The 25,568-nt window shown below is 40.3% G+C and overlaps 1 protein-coding gene across 1 annotated transcript in view; it reads left to right on the forward strand.

Annotated features, from left to right (window-relative positions):
• The window catches only part of SLC15A5 (solute carrier family 15 member 5), a 90,379-nt gene extending 79,688 nt beyond the window's left edge, over positions 1–10,691 (forward strand). Inside the window, exons 8-9 of the mRNA XM_065932600.1 lie at positions 3,598–3,706; positions 10,544–10,691. Coding sequence (XP_065788672.1) covers positions 3,598–3,706; positions 10,544–10,691 — 257 coding nt within the window. The remainder of the gene's footprint in view (positions 1–3,597; positions 3,707–10,543) is intronic.
• Positions 10,692–25,568: the final 14,877 nt, after the last annotated feature.

The raw sequence follows: 25,568 nt of genomic DNA on the forward strand, positions 1-25,568 counted from the left end.
CTAATAAAAGCCTACCGTTATAGCACAGGGAACTCTAGTCAATACTCTGTAATGGCCTGTATGGAAGAGAATCTAAAAAAAGAGTAGGTATATGCATATGTATAACTGATTCATTTTCCTGTTCAGCAGAAACTAAGAAACATGTAGTTGTAAATCAACTATACCCCAATATAAATTTTAAAATAAAGAAGAAAGGAGTATTATCAGGAGTTTGACTAGGTGATAAGGTTCTCTTTCATTTTTAAAATAATTCCAGTCACAAAATATCTTGTGTTATTCGTAAATTTCCACTGCCTTTCTCTAACTTTTCTTACATCCTTCCGTCAGCCCCATGCACATGATCCCAGGGGACAGCATTTCTCCTGTGTGCCCACCCCAGCACACCCAGTGATAACCCCACACCGGGCGTGTGTGTGCGTGCTCAGTTGCTCAGTTGTGTCAAACTCTTTGGGACCTTATGAACTATATATAGCCCGCCAGGCTCCTCTGTCCATGGGGTTCTCCAGGCAAGAATACTGGAGTAGGTTCCCATGCCCTTCCTCCTCCAGGTGATCTTCCTGACCCAGGGATCAAACCCCTATCTCTTATGTCTCCTGTATTGGCAGGCAGACTCTTTACCGTTAGCGCCACCTAGGAAGACCTGATGGTCTGGTATTTGCTGTAATTGCACAATTTCTTAGGAATATTATGTTTTACCTTTAAAGATCTTACAAAATTTATATTCTTCTCCCTCATCTGACTTTGTTATGGAATAAAGAGAGTCTTTTCAATTACTTATTATGGAGTAAAATTCACGCTCCAAGAAGAATTAATGTCATGTTAATTCTGAGGCTTTGCCTACTCTCTGCACACTCCTCTTCCTCTAGCCAGAGAAACACGGTGATAAAATGGTATAATCGCATGACATGCAAAGTGCTGATGTGAAATGAAAAGGACAGAAATATGATTGGGATATTAATTCAGGAGACATAAAGAAATGGGACTGTTTGAATAGGCTTAGCAGGATGGTTTAGTTCTTCCTGAAAATAAGTGTGATGCTATCTCAACTTACCTTGACCTCTACCCTGACTCCCCCATTCAGGTATAGTCAAATGTTTAGTTTCTAAACACACACACACACACACACACACACACACACATTAAGAGGGTTACAAAATACCCAGTAGACAGACACAGACAGTCAGTGAAATTTCTCCTAAATATCAGATAAAGGCAGCATGCCAATATAGCAATAAAACCATAAATTTCTATTGTAATGGAACACAAATTAATAAAATGGGGAAGTAGAACTTAGAAAATAGCTTTAAACTCAATACCAGATTTCATTATAGGTCCTAGACTATAATGGACACAAGATAATTTTCATGGTTGATCCATAATAATAGTCATTGGGAAGTTAAATGACAGAAGAGCAGTAGCTTTAAGTGGGAAATGGCACAATTCTTCACAGCTGTCATGCATGTGCACTTGCTGACTATCAACCTTGAACAAAGCATTTAATTCAAACCCCATTTAAAAGTATATACTGTCAAGAGAGGGGCCAAAAATCATACCCTAGTTAAGGAAGCAACCTATAACCCATGTGCCAGAGATGACACTAAAGATCAAGTCAGCTGGAACATAGATTGCTCACAACCCAGTGTAGGAGCTGACTATTCAGAGATCATCTCTTCCTGCTCTCATAATGCATAACATTTTGTGGGGTGGCCACCTGATGGGAAGAACTGACTCACTGGAAAAGACCCTGATGCTGGGAAAGATTGAAGGCAGGAGGAGAAGGGGACAGCAGAGGATGAGATGGTTGGATGGTATCACTGACCCGATGGACATGAGTTTGAGCAAGTTCTGGGAGTTGGTGATGCACAGGGAAGTCTGGCGTGCTGCAGTCCGTGGAGTCACAAAGAGTTGGACGTGACTGAGTGACTGAACTGAACTGAACAGACTATTTTGCCCATTCAGAACTGCAATTGAATTTAAATTCTCTCTCTGAAGATAGATTTTGCCTTTTAAGTAATCTTTTAAACTTCCATAATGCTATATATTTGTGATATATTATTAATACTAAGATCCTACTGCTGTTTTTAAAAGTAGTGCATAAAAATAAGTGCTACATGTATAATGTATATGATAGAATACATCGTATTTCACAGAATATATTCAATATTAAATTTCAACACCCACTGAAGAAAAACTGAGTGTGTGTGTAAGTCATAGTGATAATATGGATATAGACATATAGATTTAGGCATGAAAAGAGAGTGCTAGCAAAGAGCCAAAGCAAAAATCACAATTTAAGAGCATAGTAAAAGCAATGACCTTGAACCCCAATTAATTTCCTCTATACTCAGTTTGGGGCTTCCCAGATGATGCAGGTGGTAAAGAGCCCGCCTGCCAGTGCAGGAGATGTAAGAGATGTGGGTTTGTTCCCTGCATCGGGAAGGTCCCCTGGAGGAGGAAATGGCAACCCACTCCAGTATTCCCGCCTGGAGAATTCCGTGGACAGAGGAGCCTGGCGGGCTACAGCCTGACCCTGGGACCCCATGAACTGTAGTCCGCCAGGCTCCTCTGTCCATGGGGTTACACACAGTCAAACATGACTGAAGCAACTTACCACAGCACAGCACATGCTCAGTTTGAACCAAAAGGAGGTGAAGACTCCTTACTTAAGGGTATTAAATTGAGGAATTCTCATCAGGTTAAAAGAAAATCTTCACATGAACCACAGACTGCGGTATGACCAATAGGGTCTGTGGTATTATAATAAGGTAACACTGGATTTATCCTATCTTAGTTATCAAAATAAAGTAACATCTGGCATCTGCATGTATTATCTCACTAGCCTTACAACTGGGCTTCCCTGGTAGCTTAACTGGTAAAGAATCTTCCTGCAATGTAGGAGATCCCAGTTCGATTTTTGGATCGGGAAGATCCCCTGGAGAAGGGATAGTCTACCCACTCCAGTATTCTTGGGTTTCTTTGCTGGCTCAGACAGTAAAGAATCCACCAGCAATGCAGGAGACCTGGGTTCAATCCCTGGGTTGGAAAGATCCCCTGGAGAAGGGAATGGCTATCCCCTCCAGTATTCTTGGCTGAAGAAGTCCATCGGCAGAGGAGCCTAGCAGGCTACAGTCCATGGGATCGCAGAGTCAGACACAACTGAGTGACTTTCACATTCACAACCTTACAATTAGCACATGCAATGGGCTATCTGGTGATGACAAATATTTTTCATACTTTCAATGTATTTTACCAAACAATCCCTATGGGGGTGCCAAGCACTGTTCTATATATTAAACATAAAAGAATGAGTAAAAAATGTGATAGTTCCAAATTAGAAGCATAATCAGCTTCTTCTGATACCTATATTGTGCTATCCAGATCAAGTTTTTTGACCTTCAAAACATTTGGCATGCTTTGCTTATTATTTAACTGTTAATTACAGAAATTAAATGAATTTTAACTCTGAGTTTCAGATGTGCTTTTTTGCTCTGTAGATACTATTCAAGCGAATAAAACTCTATGAATTGTGGAATGATAAAATATTCACAGAAACTTACAACTCTGCAGTTGAATAACAATTACATTTGTTCCAAACAGGCAATTGGTTTCCAAACACATTAAACAAAGGCAATTTAGAAAACTTCTTCTTCTTCTTGGCATCATTAACATTGTTGAACGTCCTGGGATTCTGGAGTGTTTCACAAAGGTAAGTAAGTGTGTGGTAAGATGAACAATTTCTGAGTCCATGAAATATTGATCTGGGAGCCATCACTGAGCCAATGGGAATCTTGTATTCCATGACTGGACAAATTAGCATATTAGAGAAATTTAACAGATATTCAGAGCAAGAAATTTCCATTTAGACTTCACTTTTCCATCAGTCCTTATAATAAAAAAGTTCTTTGCTCAATTCTAAAACAAGATATTTTTCCTCCAACATACAGTGCCATTTTAGAATTAGAAATAACCATATCGATAATAAGAATGAATGAGTCATTATCATTAAAAGCAAATATCATTAAACAAATAGCTAGAAATCTAATGAGGCTTAAGATTTGGATTCCATTCAGGCCTTTAAATCAGCAGTGACCATTTCAAGGTCAATAACAAACCGTGCAAAATCATTTAGCCAGTCACCTGAGACCATTCAAGTGGCTTAATATGTATCATCTACCATCCATCCATTGCCAGCCCATCTCTCTCAGTGATGTCTTCTTGGATGGCTGTGTGCTTTTGATCAAAGTGCCTCACCTCTCTGAGCCTCTGTCTTCACACATGTAAAATAAGGACAATAATCCCAACCTTTTGTGGGCTTTTGGGGGAGATAAATTCTGATAAAAGACCAAGCACAATGTCTGCCATGTTGCAGGAACTAAATACGTCTTTATTTTCCTCACTTCTTTCCATTCATTTATCTATTAAGTCATTTAGTCTCTGATCTAGTACCACTTATTCCTTGCCTGAAAATCATTCTTTTATTCCTCTAATAGATCTCTTTTGGAACATCAGTCATAGGATGTGGTAAATTAGAAGAACATGAAATCAGTACCAGCCACTGTTCAGTGCCACCTACACCCTCGCTATCATGGGGTCTATGGTCCAGCTTAAGAGAAGCTGAGACCTCATGTGAGACAGAATTAATGACAAAAATCAAAAAACAAACAAACAAAAAATTAGAAGTTTAAGGGCTTCCTGAATTTTAAAATTTCTTACCTTCCAAAGGGCATGTTATCAAAGTGACCCTTGGTACCATAAAATCTCCTTAAAAATGCCTGCCTGGTTCTTAGATGGATCACCACATTAGAAAGTCAGATTCTTGCAGAAGGATTCAACAACAATGTCCCCGTCTTTGCAGCAAAACAGAGTCGGCAATAAAAACTGAAACTGAAGGCAAGGCTTCTTTCCCCTCTGGCCACTGCCTCCAAACACAGGAGTGTCACCCTTCAGCTAATTCTCACAAACCTGTGTTGTTTCCCAGTTTCACGTACTCTCCCACTGTAAGATTGGACCCTGGGTTTCAAAAAGTATTTTGGGTCATTTGTCGAGACGTGCATGGACCTCGAGTTTGTCATAGAGAGTGAAGGAAATCAGAAAGAGAAACAAAATCGTATCTTAACACATAAATGTGGAATCTAGAAAAACGGTAGAGATGAACCTATTTGCAGAGACAGACATAAGGAATGGACACGTAGACACACAGTGAGGAAGGCAAGGGCAGGCTGAATTGGGAGAATGCAATTTACATATATACACCACCATGTGTAGACAGATAGCTAGTGGTAACCTGCTGGATATCACAGGGAGCTCAGCTCGGTGCTCTGCGATGACCTGGGGGCTTGGGGTAGGTGGGGGTGGGAGGGGATATATATATATATACATATAGCTGATTCACTTTTTTGTACCACAGAAACTAACGCAACATTGTAAAGCAACTATACCTTAATTAAAAATATATATATGTCAATAGTTGAAAAAAAAAGCATTCTTTAGAGGTAGCCCAGTTGAATCCAGGCCCACAGCTTAGCTGCACAAATCTCAGCAAGTTGCTTGACCTTACTAAGCTTCAATATCTTCTTTGTCAAAAGGAAACCATAAGAATGGTAACTGTGCCATAAGATTATTGGGAGGATAAGTAAATACTCAAAAATGTTAGCAGTAATGGCCTCGTGTGTTGCTTTATGCTCCCTTCATCCTCCTGTTTATTTTTCACCTAGACTCATGCTGAGCTATGGCCAAGATGACCGTGATTGTGGACTAAATTCAGGTAGCACTAGCACGGGAACCAAAAATCTATTAGCTCTGGGACTAACTCACGCATTTTTTTCATTCATCCATTCATTCAACCAATGTGTTAAGCATTGTTCCAAGCTCTTGAAAAATAAAACTGAAGAAAGCAAAGTACTGGTCTACATGGAGCTAGTATCTAGCACTCAAAATATTTAAGTGTGATTATTCTTCTGTGATTGTTGAACAAGTGAGTTACTATAAAGTGAGAGATGCTAGAGGAGAGTTCAGAGAAGGAGGCAGGAATAAAAATATACAAAGCACCAGAGATTGGAGGAACCAGAGATGAAAAGGACTAAGAGATAATGTAGGCAGGGCTTGTGCATGTGCGCTAAGTCACTTCAGTTGTGTCCGACTCTTTGCAACACTATGGCCTATAGCCCGCTAGGCTCCTCTGTCCATGGGATTCTCCAGGCAAGAATACTGGAGTGGGTTGCCATACCCTCCTCCAGGGGATTTTCCCAACCCCAGGCATGTCTCCTGCGGCTCCTGCATTGCAAGTAGAGTCTTTACCACTGAGCCATCGAGGAAGCCCCAATATAGGGCTTATTTAGAAAGAAATCGGATTCTTACCAAATTACAAATCTTCTCCATCTCCTGTATGCTTTCTTTCATCTTGCATCCTTTATGAGGGAAGGAAACACAGAAAGGATGAAACAAAACAGGGTGAGAAGAAATTAATTTTCCATATGTTGAGCATTTCCATCTTAAGCAGCCTGTTTGTCCACCTCTCTGATCTTATCACTCTATACATGAGAACTGTGGTGCTGGAGAAGACTCCTGAGAGTCCCTTGGACTGCAAGATCAAACCAGTCAATCCTAAAGGAAATCAACCCTGAAATGGAATTCAAGTCCTTCATTGGAAGGACTGATGCTAAAGCTGAAACTCCAATACTTTGGCCACCTGATGTGAAGAAGAGACTCATTGGAAAAGATCCTGATGCTGGGAAAGAGTAAAGGCAGGAGGAGAAGGGGACAGCAGAGGATGAGATGGCTAGATGGCATCACTGACTCGATGGACCTAAGTTTGAGTAAGCTCTGGGAGTTGGTGATGGACAGGGAAGCCTGGTGTGCTGCAGTCCATGGGGTCACAAAGAGTGACTGGGTGTCAGTCCAGGGACATGACTGAGTGACTGAACTGAACTGAATACATGAGAACACTGAAGTGAAAACCTATCTGAGTAAATTGTGCTGCTTCTAAGGGCCATGGAGGAGCCCTCTTCCTGCTCTGATGACCCCTAAACTCTAAGGAGATGGAAACTGTCCCATCAGCTCAAGTAACTGTACTCAGCACCACCTGTTTGATCAGCCTCCACAAGAAAAGAATGTCTGTCCCATTTCAGAAGAAAGGAGAGTCTGAAAAATTTGCCCATAGAGATTAAATAGCTAGAACCAACTACATTAGTTCAAAGGAACACATTGCCTTGGGTATCTATTCCCAGTTGGGATTGGAGAGGCCAAACCAAAACCATTAAGTGAGAAACTGCATGGAATCTAAGTGATTAGATCAGTGTCTGCAGTGAGAAGTGCAGGATTCCAGCTTATTTCTATACTCATTGCTTTTGTCAAACACCGACAAACAATAAAGGGCTTCCCTGGTGGCTCGGTAATAAAGAACCTGCCTGCCAAACAGGAGACGAGGGTTCAATCCCTGGGTCAGGAAGATCCCCTGGAGTAGGAAATGGCAACCTACTCTAATATTCTTGCCTGGACAATCCTATGGACAGAGGAGCCTGGTGGGCTACACTTCATGGGGTTGCAAAGGACCAGACATGACTTAGCAACTAAACAACAACAAACAATAAGGATGGAAACAGGAGAAAACAGATGTCCCAGAGGTAGTTTTATTAAAACATATTATTTATGAGACAGATGATGTTTTATCTCAGTACCCTTCTAAACACAATCCAGTTCTTACCAAACCAAAGGTATATCTTTTCAGAGCCAGATATTGGTGATAAATCTATCAATGTCAGTCACAAGTATCAAGGAGAGTCCCACGTTATTCTTGTCCTAAAGATCCTGAGGCCAGTGGATTAATGATGAAATAGTACCCTCACTAATATACAAGTGGAATTGGGTCTGTGTTAGCATCCAAGGGCACCCCACCGTCAAGTTTATATTACTGTGCTACAATTCTGGTGTAAGTCCTAGAACCAAACTAATCTTGTTGAGGTCAGTGAAAAATCACTTAATTGGATATGTTGCTGTTTAGTCACTAAGTTATGTCCAACTCTTTTGCAATTCCATGGACTGTCGCCCACCAGGCTCCATCTGTGGGATTTCCCAGGCAAGAATATTGGAGTGGGTTGCTACTTCCCTTTCCAGAGGATCTTTCCAACCCAAGGAGATCGAACCTGTATCTTCTGCAATGGCAGGGGAATTCTTTACTTCTGAGACACCAGGGAAGCCCTAGCTAAGTATAGTTAGGAATATTCCAGAATGTCAACGGAGAAGGGAATGGTACCCCACTCTAGTACTCTTGCCTGGAAAATCCCATGGACAGAGGAGCCTGGTAGGCTGCAGTTCATGGGGTCGCTAAGAGTTGGACACGACTGAGCGACTTCCCTTTCACTTTTCACTTCCATGCATTGGAGAAGGAAATGGCAACCCACTCCAGTGTTCTTGCCTGGAGAATCCCAGGGACGGGGGAGCCTGGTGGACTTCCATCTATGGGGTCACACAGAGTTGGACACGACTAAAGCAACTTAGCAGCAGAAGCAGCAGCAGAATGTCAGACCAAGTGTACCTTCCATTTCCAAGAAGAAACAAAAGCTGACAGTCCCCTGCCTCTGTCTGTATTAGAGTCCTCCTCAATCACATCTGAAATGGGGCCCTGATGACATGACGCACCTGAGGCTCTCCAGGTTGGGGATGAAGGAAGTAGGGGGATGAAATGTTTTTCCTTGCTGGAAAGTATTATACAAATATCTCTATACACCTTAATATAAATATGCATCCTACATCAGATGCTAAGATATTAATAAAAGGATATTATAGATGTTTATTGGGCTTCCCAGGTGGCACTCGTGGTAAAGAACTCCCCTGCCAAAGCAGGAGATGTAAGAGACACAGGTTCAATCCCTGGGTTGAGGAGATCCTCTGGAGGAGGGCATGGTAACCCACTCCAGTATTCTTGCCTGGAGAATTCCATGGACAGAGGAGCCTGGCGGGCTACAGTCCATGGGGTTGAAGAGTTGGACGTGACTGAACCAACTTAGCGTGGATGTTAATAGCGGTTGGAGAATAGAAGGGTATTTACTACTACAGCTTGACACCATCATCCCTCCAATATTGTAAAACACATGAAGGTAATATCATTGTGCTTAATTTGTTAATGATACCAGTAATCTTTTGTACATAACCTGTAACAATTAGCGAAAGAGACCTAAATCAGAGACAAAGGATCAGTTATTCAAAGCATATCCTTTTCTTACAAGTATTTTTAGCAATGTTGAGAAGGGAAAAAGGCAAAGTTAACATCGGAAACCTTCGCAAATTTAAAAAAAAGAAAAAGCCTATCCTCGGAGACTTATGCGTCTTTGATAAAATTGAACTTATGGTTCTTATTCATTTGTTCATTCAACCAATATTTACTGGACATCTGCTATGTACCCTGGAGAAGGAAATGGCAACCCACTCCAATATTCTTGCCTGGGAAATCCCATGGACAGGAGCCTGGCTGGCTAGGGTCGTGGATTCACAAAAGGATGGAGCATGACTTAGCAACTAAACAACAACATGTACCAGACACTGGTCAAAGCAGTAGGCATACAGCAGTGAATAAAACAGCCTGAAATCCCTCTCCTCCTAGAGCATCTTCAAAATGTTTAAGAAACAATTTGTCTCTGAAGGCAGCATGCTATAGAGGAAAGCGGTCAGGACTCAGAGAGTTCTGGTTTCAAACCCAAAGTCTGTCAACTATTACTCATGTGAACCTAAGCAAGTTATGTAACCTCTTAAAACATTATTCTTTTTGCCTGTGAAATGGGAATGGTTCCATCCTCCCCAAGTTGAAGGGAGAATTTGGTAAGTTAGGGTGAGTACTGGGCCCTGGCTTGCTGTTTGGCATTGAGAAGATGGGGAATCCGGATTTTGCATCAGGGATAAGGGGACACATTTTAGAAACACATTTGTGGATTTCTTCTTCAGCAGTGGTGTTTTCCACACAGTCTCAGCACTGAATTTACAAACCCCTAGTGCATCTGACCACTCTAAAGTGGCGCTGGTGGTAAAGAACCCACCTGCCAATGCAGGAGACATAAGAGACACGAGTTCGATCCCTGGGTCAGGAAGATCCCCTGGAGAAGGAAATGGCAAACCCACTCCAGGATTCTTGCCTGAGAAATCTCATGGACAGATGAGCCTAGCGGACTACAGACCATAGGTTGCAGAGAGTCGGACACGACTGAAGCGACTTAACACACACAGTACATCTGATAAATCTCTCCAGTCCTGCCGCCATTAAATCTACAAAGTTGATAATTCCAGACTTTAATGTTTCTCACCATTAGACTCATGGCAGACTGTAAAACAGCACCATCTAAAGGTCCTTGTGAGACACCTTCACATGTCCTAAAACTCCCTTTGTCGTTTTATCCAGACTCTTCTGGGGAACAGGGCTCTTAAATAATCATCACCCCTGTGCCAGTATCTACGGGACTGTAATAAAAGGGAGGCAAGCACGGGGAGAAAGCAAATGATTTATCAAGTCATCTACATCTGGCCTTAAAAAAAACCTTTCCTTCTTTCTTTTTAGGTATTGTAATTTAAATCATTTTAATGCTCAGAACACCAGTGGAAGTAATCTCGAAGAAACCCTTCCCCTCCAGGAAAAGTCTCTGAAATTTTATGGCAGTACACAGGAATTTTCTTCGAGTATTGATCTTTGGGAAACAGCCCTGTGAAACTATTCAACTCAACCCATCGTATGAGCAGAGTATTCACTGTTTTCTTCAGCTGGATGCTATGCCTGTTAGTTTAAGAGCTAATGTGTATTAGTATGAGAGTGGCCTTATGAACATTATCTGTGTACTTTAATGGTTCAGCCGTTTAAAGCAGTGTATATGACACTTGTTAGTTGTCATAGTTTTAAGTCCTTAGAATTGAAATAATAGTATGTCTGTATTCTTACTTTCAATACATTTATTGAGCACTTATTACATGCCAGGCATAATAATCATACACAGTTTATGTCAGAGCAAATAATAAACCTAAACACAAATAACCTATATCTTATACATAAATAATAAGCCTATATAGTTTTACTGTACTTCATCTTGCTATTACACTATCAAGTTACGAATGAAGGAAATTTTCTCTGAATTAAACTGCATCATTACTGGATCCAGTGATTAAGACTTTGCCTTTCATCACAGAGGGTGCAGATTTGATCGCTGGTTGAGGAGCTAAGTAAGATCCCAGCCACAGCCAAAAAGCCAAACACAAGCAATATGGTAACAAATTTAATAAAAACTTTTAAAAAAATGGTCCACATAAAAAAAAATATTAAAAAAGTTATTTTTAAAAAAACAGCATTACTAAAATAGAGGTCCTTAACCCAAAAGTGAATATTCACATACTGAAGAAATTGTAAAATAAATATAAGTGGTGGAATTATTGAGATTAAAGGAAAGAAGAAAATTAAGGAGTTTAAATGAGTGTTGGGGGGAGGGCAAGTGATCAAATCAAAGAGATGCTTAAAGAGATTCCCTAACCTGGTCTTCACTGCTACCAGTTCAGATGCATTCAGAAAACTGTTTTCCAAAAGAGATTTTACCAGTATAAGCAAGTAAATGTGAAGAAATTCATTTTTTAAAAAATCAAATACAACTAGGGTCCCAAATCTTTGTAGCAGTGCTTATCAAGGTTTTGCTGAAGACTCCAGTTTCAGGCAGATCTTTCTGGCCCCAACCACAGACTGCTTTAAGGCAAAACTTTTCCCAGGAATTGGCAGTTCTAACAAACCCACTCAAACCATTCTTATGTTTTCTAAAATCTGAGGACCACTCTTTTCTGGGACAGTTCAAGATGGATAGGAGAGGTAGGTTTTATCAGTTGATTGGAAATGATTCTGCAATTAAAGCACCTCCCTTGTGTATATCTAAAATATTTTAGATCTTCAGAATAAAAGATTTATATATCTTGATGAGGTGTGATATGCATTTTTAATTGCAAAAGAGCAGCTGTAAAGCGCCAGGTGTTTCTCTTACTCAAACTATTTTTCATTTGTTTGTTCTGAGGACAGTGAAAAGACAAACCCTTACAGACAAAAAGTCTTGCCCTGTAACTTTCTCGAATCCTTCTATTTTTTTGGCATTTGTTCTCTGATGAAGCAGTGAGGCCGATCCCTGATCTGCCTTAGAATCTTTCTTTGTTGTCAAAGGTTAAAGGCTGAGTTTGTGATTTGGGTTTAATCAATGCTCCAAAAATCAAAAAACCTTTAAACACACCTCATCTCAGAACAAGTCAGAAGCTCCAACAGTCCCTCTCACTGTTAGAAATAAGGTCTGCTTTATTTTATTGTCCCCCCCTCCTCCAAATTTGCCTTTGTCTCCTTAATTTCTACATGAGAGGAAGAAGGGCTCATTATGCTTTCACTCGTCATTAGAGATGAAAAAAGATCTACAGAATTATAAAGATGACCCCAAGCAAACACCAAAAGAGCTTAGAATTCTCACACTGGGGATGACACTCATGATTAGCTAAATTGCAGGGACTATACACACTTGCATTGGAAACAGGCGGCGTTCACACACTAGTTTCTTGTCTAGTGCTTAGCAACATTATCGCTGAGCACCTGGAATAGTTTAGGCATTAAGTGTAATTGGTTTTGCTTTACATAAATCTGTAGCTTTGTAAATAAGCAGAGCATTTCAGCTTCTCTATAACACCAATTAACTTAAAGGGATGTGTTGTTTGCAGAAGCCTGCTGGGTTCGGTACAGTATTTCTCCAGTAATATGCTCAGTGGCAGGCAAAGTTCTGTGTCCCTGCCGTGTTGCATTGACTCCCAGTCACTTGTTGCCAAGGGTCTGAACCCAGACACTTGCTTGCTCCATTTTTCAGTTGTAAAAGATCGGGAAGATGAAGTGTTTCCTAAGAATGACCTTCTGTGCTCTATTTCTGTCCACGACCGAGACCTCAAAGGTGAGGTACTTGAAAATGTTTTCTGTGACCTGCAGAGCACCCAGCTGACACCAGCTGACTCTGTCCACAACTGACAGCTACATCTCTTTCCTCTTTCTTTTCTTCTTGTAGCACTTCAATCCAGTGCAGCCAAAAGTCCCTGCATTGAACGATATACGAAATTAAGAAAACCACGTTCTCATGATGCAAAAATCTGCCAGTGAAAATGTTCCCATCAGTGACTTTTTAAATAACACTTAGAAATCTGCTCCTGGAAGTTGGTAAATTTTTTAAGCTTCTTGGATATTTCCCCTCATTCTCTCTCTCATTTTTTATTAATTAATTGTTAATTAATCAATCAATCAGGTATTAGTTGCTAAAAACCCGTGATGTTTTTAGTTGCATCATGCCAGATTTTTAGCTGGGTTATGTGGAGTCTAGTTGCCCTACCAGGGATTGAACCTGGGCCCCCTAAGTCTTAGCCACTGAACTACCAGGGAAGTCCCTCCCCTCATTATCTCTTGGGCTCAGCTTAATCCTTTCTCATATCCCTTTCAGGTAATCTTGATTTATAACATTCATTCCACCCTGGCCAAAATCTAATTCTCTTGGTTTCTGAAAGCATTTTATCAGCTATCAGAGTAACAGTATCACCAAAAAACAGCTTATGATTCCAAAATGCTTCCTATTAATATTACATGATTTACAAATTGAAGGAGGGACACAACTAAAAACCACAGGATCCCTTTGCTGTATGACAAAAGAGCTTCAGCCTTAGCATCTTGAACCAGTCCGGTGGTGGGCATAGCCCATTACCACTACTCGAAAAGCCGACATACAGTCACCAGCCACAGACTTATAAATAAGGTCCTTAAATGAAATCCACAGCTGAGTGATGACAGCACGCAGGTGCTGCTAACATTCAGGTCTGCTTGTAGAGAGCAGGGAAATTAGAGGAACCACTCATAACAACAACTCATATCTGTGTCACCCTTTATAGTTTACAAGCTGCTGTCACATGTATCATCACATTTGGTTGGCACCACCCTGGGAAGCAGACACATTTTGGCAAGCCCATTTCATACAGGAGACATTGCAGCTCTGAGACAGAGCGAATAATCGAGTCCCAGAGACAGTGGATGTCTCAAGACGCTCATTTGGTCTGTCCGTTTTTAAAGTGCTAGCCCTTTCTACAAAAGACACTCATAAATAGTCACCAACACCAGATGATTCCCAGCCACTTGGGTGAAACACTCTCCACATCATCCCGAAGGGAACAAGAATGGAAGGACAGACCACATGGGGGTTTGCTGTTGTTTAGTCCTAAGTCATGTCCAACGCTTTTGTGACCCTGTAGACTGTAGCCCGCCAGGCTCCTCCATCTATGGGATTTTCCAGGCAGGAATACTGGATTGTGTTGCCATTTCCTTCTCCAGGGGATCTTCCTGACCCAGGGATTGAACTCATGTCTCCTGTATTGGCAGACAGATTCTTTACCATGGAGCCACCTGGGAAGCCCCACTGGGGTTAGAGGCCCTGACAGAATGGTTACCCAGAATAGTATTGTTCTAATATCTCTTCCCCAGCCCTTAGCTCCCTCTATGAAGCCAGCCACTGTTCTTGTGTGGATTTTAGGCTTTCAGGAGCACTGCACTGAAAAGATGCCCCCAGACTGGCCACCCTGGGGTTGGGAAAGAGGGTCTTGGGCATCCTTTCCTTCCCCTTGCAACCAAATGCCCTCGGATGTGCTATAGTCAATTTCAAACTGCCTTTGGAAAGAACAGGTTAAGGAAGGCAAATGTACCCTCCAAAATATTATTAATAATGGTGAAGACTCCCGTAGTACTGCTAAATACAAGGCTCTGTTGTGTTTTTTAAAAATATTAGTTCATTTAATAGTCAGCTTCCCACGTAGCATTAGTGGTAAAGAACCTACCTGCCAATGCAGGAGAAATAAGAGAGGTGGGTTTGATCCCTAGGTTGGGAAGATGCCCTGGAGGAGGGCATGGCAACCCATTCCATTATTCCTGCCTGGAGAATCTCATGGACAGAGAAGCCTGGAAGGCTTCCATCCAAAGGATCACAAAGAATCAGACAGGACTGAAGCAACTGAGGATGTGCACAAGCATTTGGTCATCACAATAAATACTCTATACGTACAATTACCTCTATAAGTACAACAGTAAATCCCACTTTACAGATACAAAACATGAAACAGAGGAGTTAATAACTTTACAGAGGTTGTACAAGCGGCATGGACAGAGTGGAAATTTGGACCTACAGAGCCTGATTACAAATTCCAGGGGTAAGCCCTTTATATGGAACTGCCCCTCAGTAGAGCTGTTGCCTACAGTAGATTTTTATATATTCTAAGGGCAATTCCAGGGAAGACAGTGCCTTGACCCGAGGCACATCAGTATCCTCTGTCCCAGCACAAAAGAACAAGTCTTCTTTCATCAGTAATTGTTGGATGCAAACAATATCAACTCTTAGTAACCCCAGGAACTGCCCCTCCCTCTCTTTTGTGAATAATTATTGTTCTTCCACTTAAACCCAAAGGTTTGACTCTAAGGGCAGAATTTCGGGCTCTGTGGCAATCGCTGTAGGGTCCTTTCCTGGTGTTCCTTGATTTATAACACAAGCTGTTGGTTCCTCAATTGACAGTCATTGGTAGATCAAGATGGAACCTTAGGCCAACTAGTCTCCACTTCCTTAGCCTCTACATGGACATTCCTGGGATTCCTCCAGTAAATTTAGTAAAAGTGTCAAAGATAATCGAGCACTGTGATGATAAGACCCAGTCTCTCTGTCTCACTCTGCCTATCTCTCTCTCATACACACACACACACACACACACACACACTCATTCTCTCTCTCTGTATCTACCTTGCTCCCTGTCTCTGGCTGTGTGTTCAACTGAGGTGGACTATGGTCTGTGGTCTAGCATCCATTGTCTATGGTTGAATAGATGCTATTTGACAGCCAAGATCTTCTCCCCAAGTGATACATTGTCACAAGTCTACTCAGAGATCTTACTAATTATTAAATAACATAACAGCACCCAAACTTTAATTCTATCATCCACCTTAGACAGGTTTGAATCCACATACTGGCTGGGAATCACATTGTTATAATACTTAAGCCTGTTAAACTACAAGTGACCAAACCTTGTCTAAACAGAGTAACGAGTCAATAGCTGATGACAAGTGTCTATTACTATGGGAGCAGCAAGTCAAAAGCACATTTCAAGACACTGATGCCAAGAGCGAGACAACCCTGCTAACAGGGATAAAAGAAGGCAAAAAAAAAAAAAAAAATGGAATCAGTGGGAGGCAGAAATTTGGCAAGAAGCAGGGGGAAGTCACCAGAACATCAAAGAAACTATCAGGAAAGCACACGCGCCATCATCATGGACAGTTTTCATCTTCCCAAAGCCATCTCTGGAAACAAAATGAGAGTCAAGAGACCATGCTGGATTTTTAAGGAAGAGAAAGAGCTCTCTGTCAGAAACGCTGGAGAGAAAGGGTGAGCTTTAGAAGCCAGAGCAATAAGACATCATCTGAAAACACTGATTTCCCTGTGTAATAAAATAGGTATCTTCAATGAGGCAAATACCCTTTTAGCTAGACCAACTCATTAATGTGAAAAAATCATTTATGATGTAGCATGGATTAGCAGAGAAAGCTGGAAGGAGAGAAGCCCTTGGATTTTTTGCACCTGCTCATCTAGCCTGTGAACTTCACGGACAGTTATGCATGTAAGCTTCTTGGTAATTTAAGCCTTCTCTTGTGTGCTACATACGGTGATCTGGACTGGCCGTCTGGGATGTGACTCCTGCTTTGAGAGTAATGATTAAGTTTCTAGCACTTACTGTTGTTGTGGGAGGCAGACTGTCGTGGAAGTGTTATTATTAATGAGCATTACTACTGGACAACTTGAACTTCCATTCTGGGGTGGGATGCGTTGCACAGGGTAAGTGACTTAATTTCCCTGAATTGATGAGGGCCCCCTTGAACATAACAGAATGCTTCTTAATGCATTCCCACGCCTCACTCACATGGGTTAAACCTTCCTGACTGGTTTCTACGGTATCTCCAGAAATGCAGACTTCTGTCTTCATGCAGCTTGCATAGTTCTGCCTACTTTCTTTGCAGCCAACCATGCCTGAAAGACGGGAACAAACAAGATGGACAAGTGTGGCAGTGAATGAACCATTTTACTGCAATTAGAAGTTCACGGAGAATAAATTATCCCCTCATTCAAGCTGTCCAGTAGTAATGCTCATTAATAATAACACTTCCACGACAGTCTGCCTCCCACAACAACAGTGAGTGCTAGAAACGTTATCATTACTCTCAAAGCAGGAGTCACATCCCAGACGGCCGGCCCAGATCACCGTATGCAGCACACAAGAGAAGGCTTAAATTACCAAGGAGCTTATGTGCGTAACTGTCCATGAAGTTCACAGGCTGGATGAGCAGGTGCAAAAAATCCAAGGGCTTCTCTCCTTCCAGCTTTCTCTGCTAATCCATGCTACATCATAAATGATTTTTTACATTAATGAGTTAGTCTAGCTAAAAGGGTATTTGCCTCATTGAAGATATCTATTTTATTACAAGATCTTTATTTTCTACATGTGGCCATAAGATTATAGAGAATATGTGGTCCATGAAAACAGAAATGTTTGTGGAGAACTGCATCTCCACCTATACATGTACATATGCATATTCATATGGGCTTCCCCGGTGGCTCAGTGATAAAGAATCTGCCTGCAGTGCAGGAGCCACAGGAGATGCAGGTTCAATCCTTGAGTCAGGAAGATCCCCTAGAGGAAGGCATGGCAACCCACTCCAGTATCCTTGCCTGGAGAGTCCCAGGGACAGAGGAGCCTGCTGGGCTGTGGTCCATAGGGTCGCAAAGAGTCAGACACAAGTGAAGAGACTGAACACACATACATATACTTATACATATATATATATACACATACATATACATGTACACATACACACATATACACATACACACATATACACATACACACATATACACATACACACATATACACATACACATACATATACACATACACACATATACACATACACATACATATACACATACACACATATACACATACACACATATACACATACACACATATACACATACACACATACATATACACATACACACATATACACATACACACATATACACATACACACATATACACATACACACATATACACATACACACATACATATACACATACACACATATACACATACACATACATATACACATACACACATATACACATACACACATATACACATACACACATATACACATACACACATACATATACACATACACACATATACACATACACACATATACACATACACACATATACACATACACACATACATATACACATACACACATATACACATACACACATATACACATACACACATACATATACACATACACACATATACACATACACATACATATACACATACACACATATACACATACACACATATACACATACACACATATACACATACACACATACATATACACATACACACATATACACATACACACATATACACATACACACATATACACATACACACATATACACATACACACATATACACATACACACATACATATACACATACACATACTTTTAGACATACATATACATATACATATACTTATACACATACACACACACACATATACACACATATACATATACACATACACACACATATACACATACATATACACATACACACATATATACTTATACACAAACACATACATATACATATAGACATACACACACATATACACATATACATACTTTTACACATACACATATATATGCATATACTTATACACATACACAGACATATACACAGATATACTTATATACACACACATATACATATACACATACATATACACACACATATATACTTATACACAAACACATACATATACATATAGACACACACATATACACATACACATACTTATACATATACACATATACATACATTTACATATACATATACTTGCTTCCCAGGTGGCTCAGTGGTAAAGAATCTGCCTGCTAAGCAGGAGAGGTGGGCTTAGTCCCTAGGTTGGGAAGATCCTCTGGAGTAGGAAATGGCAACCCACCCCAGTATTCTTGCCTGGGAAATCCCATGGACAGAGGAGCCTGGCAGGCTGTAGTCCACGGAGTTGCAAAGAGTAGGACACAAGTGAGCAATTATATGCAAATACATTTAGTTACACCCATGTACAGAAGGAGCATTCCAGTTAGTAGCTGATGCTACTATGCCTCTCCATGTTGGCTTCCCCATGTCTTTCTACATGGGCTCCTTTGGTCTTCTTTGAAAGCTGATGGCTGGTGGCCTATGGAAAGTATCCCCAGAAAGAAATAAAGTCAGGCAGAAATAGTATCATTTTTTGTGACCTAGCCAGGGGCTACACAGCATCACTTCTACTGCTTTATGTTTGGTGAAGTAATCAGAGAACCCTGTCTAAATGTGAAGAGGGGAAACTGGATCCAACTCTTCATAAGAAGTAGCAAGATTCTAGAAATGCACATGGGACCCCAAACGTCAATATGGACATTTTTTTGTCTACAGAGGAACAGATATCTGTAAGACAATGGGCAGAAGCAGGAGCATTTCAGGTAACGTTGGGAAGTAGCATAAGCAACATGGAAAAGTACAAAACAGCACAGCTTATTCTGAAAACTGCAAGTCATTTGGACTTTTGACAAGAGCAGTTGTTTGGAGCACAAGATTCGAGGGCAGAATAACATGACAGATTTGTGCTTCAAAAAGAACACTCAGTCCAAAAATGTAGAGGATCAATTGGTAGGGGCTAGGCAAAAGTTAACTCAGGATAGTCACTATGTGTAAGTGAATATTGCTAAGAGATAATGAGATCCAGACTTCTCTGGCAGTCCAGTGGTTAAGACTCCACCTGCCAATGCAGGGGACACAGGTTCGATCCCTGGTCCAGGAAGATCCAGCATGCTGCAGAGCAATGAAACCTGTCTGCCACAACTACTGAGCCCACAAGCCTAGAGCCTGGCAGCCACAACAAGAAAAGCCACCGCAATGAGAAACCAGTGAACTGCAACAAAACGCAGCCCCTGCTCGCCACAACTAGAGAAAACTCATGCCTAGAAATGAAGACTCAGAGCAATGAAAAATAAATAAATTAATTTTTTATAAAAGATAAAGAGACCTGAAGTTAGGGTAGCAAGATGTGGATGGGAAATGGGAAGAATATCAGAGATTCAAAGGCAGAATAATAGGAAGAAACTATTGGATTTCCATTGGGACTGAATAATCTAATGTAACTCTCACAACCTCTCTATGATCTAGGAATTACTCTTGTCTTCATTTTGTACATAAGGAAACTGAAACAGAAAGAAGCCAAGCTGCTTGCCCATTTTCCGCACAATTAGGACTTGGATTCATAGAGTCCAACATGGAATCCCATACATTTAATCACTAAGCTATACTAATTGGATGTGGTGGGGACAAAGGAAAAAGAGTTCAAGATCATCACCAGGTTTCTGATTCAAGCAACAACGTGTTAATGCCACTCGTCTAAAGAAAGAAATACAGGAGGATGGGGGACCAGGATAGTGGAAAGGATGCAAACATGTTTGTACAAAATGAGTTTGAGGTATCTATAGGGAATTGATCAACCTAGACAGCATATTAAAAAGCAGAGAGGTTACTTTGCCAACAAAGGTCCGTCTAGTCAATGGATGTCAATGTCAATGTCTAGTCAATAGATGTGGGAGTTGGACCATAAAGAAGGCTGAGTGCCAAAGAATTGATGCTTTTGAACTGTGGTGTTGGAGAAGACTCTTGAGAGTCCCTTGGAATGCAAGGAGATCAAACCAGTCAATCCTAAAGGAAATCAATCCTGAATATTCATCAGAAGGAATGATGCTGAAGCTGATGCTACAGTACTTTGACCACCTGGGGCAAAGAATTGACTCACTGGAAAAGACCCTGATGCTGGGCAAGACTGAAGGCAGGAGGAGAAGGGGGCAACAGAGGATGAGATGCTTGAATGGCATCACCAATTGGGTGGACATGAGTTTGAGCAAGCTCCAGGAATAGGTGATGGACAGAGAAGGCTGATGTGCTGTAGTCTATGGGGTGGCAAAGAGTTGGACACAACTGAGCGACTGAACTGACTGACTGTAAGGAATTGAGTGGAGGTTTCTAAACCCCTGTTGGTGGTCTATACAAGGCATAATGGATTTTGATCACATAGAAATGAATCTGAATCATCAAGCAGTTATACTTAAAAAGGACCTTAAGGAACATCTAATCAAGTTTTTTATTTTATAAATGAAGAAATCTAGGCTCAGAGAGGTGATGCAATTTGCCCATATAGAAACCCCTATTTCGTTGTGAAAGCTTCCAGGAGTTCTGACACTCAGTCTGGCTCAGTAGAATATAAATTCTCAAAAGAATTATTAGGGAAGAAGTGTCCATCATCAAATGCTGGATTTAACAAGCAATTTAGTTTGATGTCTTCAGGACTTCTCAGAAGTTTTATTATATATACTGGGAATTTCTAAGAAATGGATTTGCTATTCAGTGTTTTCTAAATTCATGTGACCACTCAATCCTTTACTCAGAGAATACTTCTCAGCGCTGGTATTCTTTGCTATACATCAGAGATGCTGGTAGGTTTTCTGTAGGCCAGACCTTACAGTGGGAATGGCAGTCACTGAATTGGGAAACCTAAATGCAATGGGAGTGATTGGACCCCGGAGTGGCAGAGGCCAATGGCAGCACTCAACCACCAAAGGCAAAGTGAGCCTTCTTACTATACTGGACAGCAGAATCAAAGCAGAATAGCCTGACTCATGCAGATCTATAGCACTGACGAGTTGACCATGGTGTTCCCAGAAGTAAGATGTTAAATTCTTATTTAATCTGTACTGGCAGAAAAAGTTCTAGATCAAATGAAGGCAAGTTTAACCTGATCATAAAAACAGTGAGGTGCAGCTGCTTAATCAATTTTGAGCCTCTTTCCAGAACAATCTGGGTGAAAGGGAACCAGGTCCCCTTGAGAAAAGACCCCAGTACACTGCAAAACTATACTGTCAATTTTTTCTCCCAGGCCTCCCCAAAAGGGACCTACTGCCTTTTACTAGAGCACCTGTACACTGTGCATAAGGAAATGATCATACCATTTGGGAATTACTGGATTCAGGCTCTGAACTGACACTGATTCCATGAGACCCGGAACATCACTATGGTACACAGGTTAGAGTAGGGACTTATAAAGACCAGATGACCAGTGGAGTTTTAGCTTAAGTCTAATTCACAGTGGGCCCAGTATGTTCCCAGACCCACCTTGTGATTATTTCTCTAGTTCCAGAATGTGTAATTGGAATAGACATACTTAGCAGCTGGCACAATTTCCACATTGACTCCCTCTCCTTGTAGATTGAGGGTAACAGTAAGACCCCTACAGAAGAACCTTCAAGTTATGAACTTTCAAAGATGTGATTGTGTGTTCACATGTCCAATCACATAAGCTGGTTCAGCTATCTGACATACATTGTCACATGTGTGCATCCGCTACAAGCGGTTGTGTTCTCATGTACTTCACAGTACTCTATCGTACTGAATGAGTACAGTAGTCGAGTATCTTTACTCCAGCCCAGGATGTCTGGAAGCAAGCATAAAAGCAGTGGTGATGTAACTGGTACTGTACTGTATAGCCAATGGTGTTGAGTAGCTAGGTTAACATCGTTGGATTTATGAATGCACTCTCAGATTAGAACTTGTTCATATGTAGGGAACTTACTGTATTACGGTTGGAAAGGCCATTGGAACACATTAGAATAGCCTCTACATAGGAAAACAGTAAACCAAAAGCAATACTATATTTCTGGAGAGATTACAGAAGTTAGTACCACTATCAAGGGCTTGAAAGATGCAGGTCTGGTGATTTCCACCAAACCTCTTTTAAGTCTCCTATTTGAACTGTGAAAAGGACAGGTATCAATAAAAAAAAAAAAAAAAAAAAAAAAAAAACACCAATAAAATACAAAAGAAGACAACAAGAAAAGAAAGGAGGGACCAAGTAACTATAATACTAACAGGTAACAAAAAAGTGGCAATAATAAAGCCTTCCCAATCAGTAATTTTTTTTAGTGTAAATGGTTTGAATTCCCCAATCAAAACACATAGAGTGGCTGAATGGACTAAAAACAAAAAAATCGAACTATATGCTATCTATAAGAAACTCACTATAGGTTTGACACATACACTGAAACCCAATAGCACATTAAAAGGATTACCATAACCAAATGGAATTTACTCCTAGGATGTAAGGATTATTCAACAATGAAAATGAGTTAATTTGATACAACACATTATAGAATAAATGATGAAAAAATCATGTGATTATCTCAGTAGATGCAGAAAAAGTATTTGACAGAAATCAACACCATATCATGATAAAAATCCTCAACAAAGTAGGAATAGAAAGAAATTATCCCAACACAATTAAGACTATATATGAAAAGTCTTTTTTAATATAATTAAGACTATATTTGAAAAGTCTATGGACTATACAGTCCATGGAATTCTCCAAGACAGCATACTGGAGTGGGTAGCCCTTCCCTCTTCCAAGGGATCTTCCTAATCCAGGGATCAAACCCAGGTCTCCCGCATTGCAGACTGATTCTTTACCAGCTGAGCCACAAGGGAAACCCAAGAATACTGGAGTGGGTAGCCTATCGTTCTGCAGCAGATCTTCCCAACCCAGGAATTGAACCAGGGTCTCCTGCATTGCAGGCAGATTCTTTACCAACTGAGCTATCAGTTAAGTCCTAGACTATATATGAAAAGCCCACAGATAACATCAACTCAATGGTGAAAAACTGAAAGCTTTTCCTCTAAGATCAGAACAAAGCAAGGATATCCAGTCTCACCCCTTCTATTCAACATGGTATTGGACATCCTCACCAGAACAAAATGATAAGAAAAAATAAAAGGCATCCCAATCAGAAAGAAGTAAAACTGTCCTTCTTTGCAAATGGAAATGGATCTTGTATATGGAAACCCCCAATGACTCCATTTTTTTCTAATGTTAGAACTAATAAGTAAATTCATTAAATTTCAGGATATACAATCAACATATAAAAATCAGCTGCACTTCTATACAAAAAGAATGGACTATCCAAAATTAGGAAAATCCATTTACTGTCTGGCATGGAAAATAATAAAATACTTAGGAATAACCAAAGAGGTGAAAAATTTGCACACTTAAAACTACAAATCATTGATGGTAGAAATTTTTCTAAATAGACAAAAACATTTATTTATTAGAAAAAAATCAAATAAAAGACATCCCATGTTCATGAATAGAAAGATTTAATATTTTTAAAATATCCATACTGCCTGCCCAAAGTGATCTGCATATTCAATGTCATCCATGTCAAAATCCCAACAGCAATTTTTACAGAAATTTTTAAAAACCTAAAATTCATTGAAACCACAAAAGACCATGAATAGCCAAATCAATCTTGAGAAAGAACAAAGCTGACAGAATCAAATCTCCTGATTTCAAAATATACTACAAAGCTATAGTATCCAGAACAGTATGGTTTTGGCATAAAGACAAAGAGACCAATGAAGTGGAGTAGAGAGCCCGGAAATAAACTCACACATATTGGGTTAACTGATCCTCACTAAAGATGCCAAGAACACACAATGGATAAAAGATAGTCTGTTCAGAAAACAGTGTTGGAAAAACTGGATCTCCACATAGAAAAGAATGAAGCTGGACCCTTGTCTTACCCTATACACAAATATCAACTCAAAATGGATTAAACATTTTAAACATAAGAACTGAATCTGTAAAATTCCTAGCATAAAACAAAATATGCTTCATGACATTGCTCTTGGCAATAATTGTATGGATACAACGTCAAAAGCACAAGCAACAAACACACAAATATACAAGTAAGACTACATAAAGCTAACAAGTGTCTGCACACCAAAGGAATGAACAATAAGATGAAAAGGCAATCTATCTAAAATTTCAAATTTCAAAGCTATGGTTAAACAGTTTGTCCTAAATCTAAGAAAAGGACTAACATCTTCTAACTCCCACCTTCCCATTGGCTGTGCCACTCCTTGTGATGAACCCAAGTTAATAAAGATCAAATATCACAGACATGCTAAATTTTTGTCTTGACTTTGAAGGTATATAATAACTCTCTGTCTTTGGTATCTGATATAAGAAGGCATATGTCCAAAGAAAATCCCAGACAGCTAGTATCTTCCTTGGACTTTATGATCCATCGCTAAAAACAATTTAACTCCTATGTACAGCTGAATTGGATATGAATGAGAAAAAAACAAGTGGAAAGGAGCACTCTTCTCGCCCTCACATGTGCCGATCGTAAGTAAAGTTACTTCTGCGCAGAACTAGTTAACTAAAGACATTGTAGCTATAAATGTAATGGGAAAAATGAAAATAAGGAAGGTAGAAAGAAGGGGGGTAGGGAAGAAAGGATGAAATGAAATAAGGAGAAAGGGGAAGGGGAGGGAGAGCGAGGAAGG

The sequence above is a fragment of the Muntiacus reevesi genome, chromosome 1 (genome assembly GCF_963930625.1).
Source record: "Muntiacus reevesi chromosome 1, mMunRee1.1, whole genome shotgun sequence".
In the NCBI taxonomy this organism is placed as follows: domain Eukaryota; kingdom Metazoa; phylum Chordata; class Mammalia; order Artiodactyla; family Cervidae; genus Muntiacus; species Muntiacus reevesi.